Source organism: Caloenas nicobarica, chromosome 2, assembly GCF_036013445.1.
Source record: "Caloenas nicobarica isolate bCalNic1 chromosome 2, bCalNic1.hap1, whole genome shotgun sequence".
NCBI classification, from domain to species: Eukaryota; Metazoa; Chordata; class Aves; order Columbiformes; family Columbidae; genus Caloenas; species Caloenas nicobarica.
The window spans coordinates 135,257,232-135,262,780 of record NC_088246.1 but is presented as its reverse complement, the minus strand read 5'-3'; the positions used below and the strand labels follow the sequence as shown (position 1 = coordinate 135,262,780).

General features: G+C 42.3%; 1 protein-coding gene across 1 annotated transcript; it reads right to left on the bottom strand.

Annotated features, from left to right (window-relative positions):
• Nucleotides 1-1,397: 1,397 nt before the first annotated feature.
• MRPL53 (mitochondrial ribosomal protein L53) lies at nucleotides 1,398-5,063 on the bottom strand. The gene is made up of 3 exons (XM_065629705.1): nucleotides 4,952-5,063; nucleotides 3,521-3,633; nucleotides 1,398-1,869 (listed from the first exon to the last, which is right to left on the bottom strand). Exons 1-3 carry the CDS (start codon nucleotides 5,038-5,040, stop codon nucleotides 1,742-1,744), a joined length of 330 nt encoding a protein of 109 aa, XP_065485777.1. The 5' UTR covers nucleotides 5,041-5,063; the 3' UTR covers nucleotides 1,398-1,741.
• Between the last annotated feature and the right edge of the window lie 486 nt (nucleotides 5,064-5,549).

The following is a 5,549-nucleotide window of genomic DNA, read 5'->3' as shown; positions in this document are numbered from 1 at the left end:
ACACCACCCAAACTGTTCTTTGAACAGCCTTATTTCTATTTGGTCCACTTTCTAGGGTACGCTTTCTAGCTCAACAGGATGTAAAATCCTCTCAGTTTCAGATGTTCTCGTAACTCCTCCACGAGAAGGGAGCTCAGTAGCAGGTTCTGGAGCTCAGTACTCTGAAACTACTCAGAAGAGTTGGTGGCCCAATTGAAAAAAAAAAAAAAAAAACAAAAAAAAAGAAAGGATAAAAAGGATAACAGACTGCAGAGGAGGTATTCAGAGGTATTCATCCCAGACTAAGTCATTCACAACTATTGTTCCTACATCTAAATTTCATTGACCCAATCATCTTATCACACTCTATTTGTTGCAAGCACAGGGCGGAGGCCACCATAAAATATCATTAAACATCTTTAGCACAGCTCTGCTTCTCCAGCATACGACATTACCTTGACTTCAGCACCCTGTTGAAGAAGTTACAAAGAACTACCTGGACAGCGCTATTCAAAACAATGTTGCTTTCAGAAAGGACAGTGTCCATTTACAAATCTCGGTAAAAGTGAGGCAAAACTACTTTCAGATTTATATCCTAAATCGGCTGCCAAATTAACTTTGGAAATAGAGGTACCACAGTTTTACAGAAGTCAGGCATATGATTAACAACGGGTAGAACTAATACCTCTGAATAGTACTGCACCTGCAGTTCTCCAAACTGGAACTTTAATTACATTTTCATTATAAATTGAACTAGCACACAACTGAGGCACACGAAACACATGTGCAGCTGACACCTTCACCTGCACAGTCTGAGGAGAGATCGACCCTCCCAAACCCACAGAGTTTTGCAATACAAACGAGACAGCCAAGCACTGACTTTCATAAACAGTAGGGCTGGACATAGGGCTAGAAACACCAAATAAAGCTCTTCCTTTGATCTTTAGAAAATATTTAATGAAATCTCCCAAAAGTGAGTGACAAAAATATTACAAAACCGAACTTCAAAGATAACCCTTTTTTCCAATTATCAAAAATACTAACTTACCCTTCCCTTTGAGCTAAACTTAGCTACTTTTATGCAGGATGAGTAGTTCTACTGTGTGTTCACAGTTCCACTACCTTGTTACTTTAATTGCTGAGCTAAATTTACATTTAGCAAATTTCGCACTTTCTTGCAAAAGAGAGGAAGAAAATGGCAAGGACTTAGCAACAGACGTATTATAAGTATAGTATTACAAAATCCACTCTGCATTTACAGCTTGCTGTCCCTCAGGTAAGTCAATGATGAATACTTTTAAAGTTTTCTTCAGACGTTTGTGTTTAATACTTTTCAAAAATAATTACCACTCTAATAATATTTTGTATTCTACTGTATAGAAAATTTGTAGGAAATAATATCCAAAGAGATCTTTTTTCACCATAATATTAATTTAATAGCTAATGAGCATTATTCACATTTATATGCAAATACATGTGATATTAGTCCGACACGCAGACAACTGAGAGGCAGCTGCTTAGAAAGATGCATTCATGCATGTTATGCCACTCTGACCCACTAGTGTTAGAAGATTTGTTGATCCATTATGTTCTCCTTCAGGGAAAGATGAGGAACGTTTAAATGGTTCGTTCTGCTGCATGTTAACTGGTCAGTGTTTTGGCCATCTCTCTCTTTCAGATTTTGTTGCATAGGAAAAAAGCCCTCTGCACAGCCTGCTGGTTTTAACACATGCAAATGCAAACACAGTTGCTTTTCTGTTCTTCAGGGCTTCTTCTTCTTGCTTTTCTGTTCTTCCTTAAGCTCTTTTGCATTACATCTGGTCCCCAATGCTGTTAACATTTCTATTGTTGTCAAGTTGGCTCCCTTCATTATCAGTCGCTCCCCATCAGCTGTAAAGGGAAAAAATTCTATGTCATCACAAAGTCTAAGTCACAATTACTTTAGTGTGCAGTTCTGGTTTTTATATATAAATCTAAATACCCTGTTCATCTTGTCTGATTAGAAAGTACTCCACTTACCAAGTAATCTGATTATGCACCATCAACAAACAAATATATTAAACTGCACACCATACACATGTAATGTTCATTTCTGTACTGCATTATTGAAAAATCTGAAACATTTGTCTAGATATACCTATAGTAAAAACACATATTTGATGAGAATGGCTCATGCCATGCCCTAGGAATCATCTAACAGAAGGCACAGAAGGCACTGGAAGGCATAATTTCCACACATGGCTCAGCATTTTAGCAACATGTTGTCTATGGTCCATTTAACTTTCTTCTTTAGCCAAAATAACAAATTGGTTTACACAATCTGCTGGTTAAAATGTAAAAAATTAAAGAACACTAGAATTTCCAAAATTTTGAAAGAAATTACTTTAGAACAGGCAGGAGGCAGTAGAAGTTCAGTATTGTACCTAGTGTTAATTATTTATGTTTGCAAGATCTGCAAATACAAAAGCCATACTCAAGGCCACATAATGCAATACCATGCACGGCATCCAAGTTCCAGCTCCATGTTTGCCAACTACAAGGACAGCAAACTCTTCACTTGGAAAATAATCAGCTCTTAGAAAAGCTGGAGTTCAGACCTGTAGCTCTTGGTACTAGTGAAACAAATTGTTTTGGTTTTATGCCGTGAAAAACATTAAGCTTTACTGCTTAAGTCTTAATACATCACAATTAGAGACAAGGACGGGAAAGACAGAGCTATGGGGGAGGGAGAAACAAGCAATGCCAACACTGAAATAACTAGACTTTCCTAAGCAAAATGAAGCACATTCAACACTCTTGACATTTCTACCGATTTACTAAGTATATTGAAATTTAAAGAAAAAGGGGTAGCAAGAATCAATAATAATGAAAACTTTAATGGCCCACATGACATATTGGTCCATTACAGCACAGCAGGAAAGAAGATGCAGCCAGAAAAAAGGACAAAAGCAGATTAGAGCCATCTGTTCACGGCCTAGAATCTGGGCCGCTTCCAGAACTGATGAAATTTCTACCATCAGTTCCCTGCCTGCTCACTATACCCTCAAAGGAAACAAAAAAATTTGTTGTACATCAGTTGACCTCATTCTGCAAGTCCATCTGCACGTGTATGGTCTTATCCATACGAGCAGTTCCTTCAATCTGCATAGTAAGTTACTCAGCTGCACAAGCAACTAAAGGTATTCAGCGTTTCCATTTTCAAGGCTGAGATGCCTCCATCACTGACAACAAAATTACAGAAAGTGAACAGACTCTTATGTCAAAACAGAGCTACACTTCTCCGGAGCTGTCCCTGACTGCAGGGTCACACAAGTGTGTCACACAAGTACAAAAGTAGACTCAGTCCTAACATTAACTCAGCTCACTGATCTAAGATCCAGCAGATCTAACTGTAGTACAAAGACACATAGACACATTTATCTAGATAACAGGCTCTTAGTGACTCCCTACCCTTCTTTTCTCCCAGCTGCAGAACACCTACCTACGGACCAGAAAAAAAGCAACCACAGTAAAAAAAAAAAAAAAAAAAAAAGCTCCTTACCAAACATAACATCTACAAGTGGTTCAGACCCATCGTGTCTCACATCAGCAGTCACTTCACAGTTTCTATTAGTGGCCTGGATTTTTTTATGGTTTATACATTGAAGAAATTTTCTGAAAATATATTTGAAAATATATTAGGTATGTCATAGAGAAAATTATAGTCAATATATATTTCTAAATATATATTTCTAATATATTTCTAAAACTAATGTGAGTACCTTGATATTGCTGGGCAACAAAAATATAAACAATATGGGATTTATATTTAATTTAATAATTTCAGACAGGTACATCTTATGAGATAATCACTCTTAAAAATCCAAATGGATACTCCTTATACACTAACATGTAACAAGCATACCAAAGAATTTAGTATTTTCTGCACTTCTCTCAGCTCAGTTAATAACAATAATAAAAAAAGAAATCAGCAAAGTAATTTTCAATTTTTTTTAATACACTGGGTGCTTGACAATGTTTTATTGTTTGGGTTTGAGACAGCATTTATTTATTTAACATCATCAGTCTCCTGCGGATTTCTGAAATGCATGACAGCTACTTGACATTCTGGTGACTGAAAAACGTTCTGAGCTAAGTTGCGTTACTAAGTTAATCCCAAAAGTAAACGTGTCTGTAAAGGCATTGCCAAATTACATTTTACAATTGTTTGGTGCAGAACTTAGATCACTCAAGAAGCATAATTACTTAGATTTCTCCAACAGTTAATTACCAAGGCGGAGCAGCAGCTGTTTCCCCCTCTGTCCCCCATTACCAGCACTTGGACCAGTGAGGATCTGCACTCTCACCTACAGGCTCAGCAACTGTGCGGGCACCTCCCTGGGGAGTTTGGTGCAGCCAAATGCATGTGCCGACACCCGAGAGCCTGCGCGTAGGCACAGGGATCCTCCAAAAATCAGCACGGAGCGAATGCTGTGTGCACCCTGGTAATGTTCACCACAAACACAGCCCCTGCGGCAAACACAGCATCTTCTCATTCTGAAAGGTTAAAGTCCTGCCTAGACTAAGTTACAGATCCCCGATAAATGCAAGCTTTCAAAGACCAGGATCATGAAAGTTAAAGTACGGCAGACGTTTGGGAAAAGAGATTGTGCTCCAGACAGGGAGCAACAGGTGCTGCCGTTTTCCTCACGATTTGCTCCCAGGACATCTCACTCGCCCCGGCACAGGGGCACAGGCCGCGCAGCGGGCACACATAACCCCAGCCTCCCACCACCCCCAAATACATAAAACTAAAGGCAAAACACCGCGGCCCTCACACCCGCCGGGAAACGTACAGAGCCCGCGGCCCGGGCGCAGGAAGGGCGCCGGGGGGGTCACAGACGGCAGCCCGGCCGAGGCCTCCCCGCCGGGCACAGGCCCAGAGCATGCCCAGGCCGCCCCGGGGCCGGCGCTGCCCCCGCCGCCCGCTCACCTCGTGCTCTCCACGTCGGACTCGAAGGGGCAGAAGCGGACAACGATACTCTTCACCGGCCGCAGCACCACGCGGATCTTGGACGCCATCTTCTTCCCGCCCTCCGACTACAACTCCCAGCAGCCCCCGAGGAGAGGCGGGAAACGGAAGCGGGTCTTGCCGCCCGCCCCGCAGGCACCTGGGAAATGTAGTCCGCGGCCCTGGGGGGCGCAGGCCATGGCAGCCGCGGGGGCCGCGGCCCGGCGGGCCCTGTCCGTGCTCTCGGGGCAACGCAGGCTGCTGCCCTACCAGCCTCATTTAACCCCCCAGGCGCTCGGGGCTGGGCTCCTTGATGGCCGAGGGAGGGAGAAGGACCAAGTGAGCAATCTGTCTGGGCTCCTCCTCTGACTGTATTGGAGTTGATACAATTTGGGGGCGAGAAAGGCGCAATTTTGATATGAAATTGTCATAAAAGACCTTTTCTAGGCTCTGCAGCAGATTTAGCTGGCCCTTGTGCCTTAAGATTTGCATGCCGGAGGCGGAGGGTGTGGGCGATACTTTTGGGAAGCTACAGCGTACAGTACCCGTGAACTTCAGAAGCAAAGTTGGGTTTGTTTTC

What these genes read in the sequence shown, in the direction of transcription:
- MRPL53 (XM_065629705.1), bottom strand. Translation starts at nt 5,040, where the DNA reads ATGGCGTCCAAGATCCGCGTGGTGCTGCGGCCGGTGAAGAGTATCGTT. An exon ending in TCCGACGTGGAGAGCACGAG is followed by an intron (nt 3,634 to 4,951) that starts GTGAGCGGGCGG and finishes ATATATTTTCAG; the next exon opens with AAAATTTCTTCAATGTATAA. An exon ending in ACTTGTAGATGTTATGTTTG is followed by an intron (nt 1,870 to 3,520) that starts GTAAGGAGCTTT and finishes TTCCCTTTACAG; the next exon opens with CTGATGGGGAGCGACTGATA.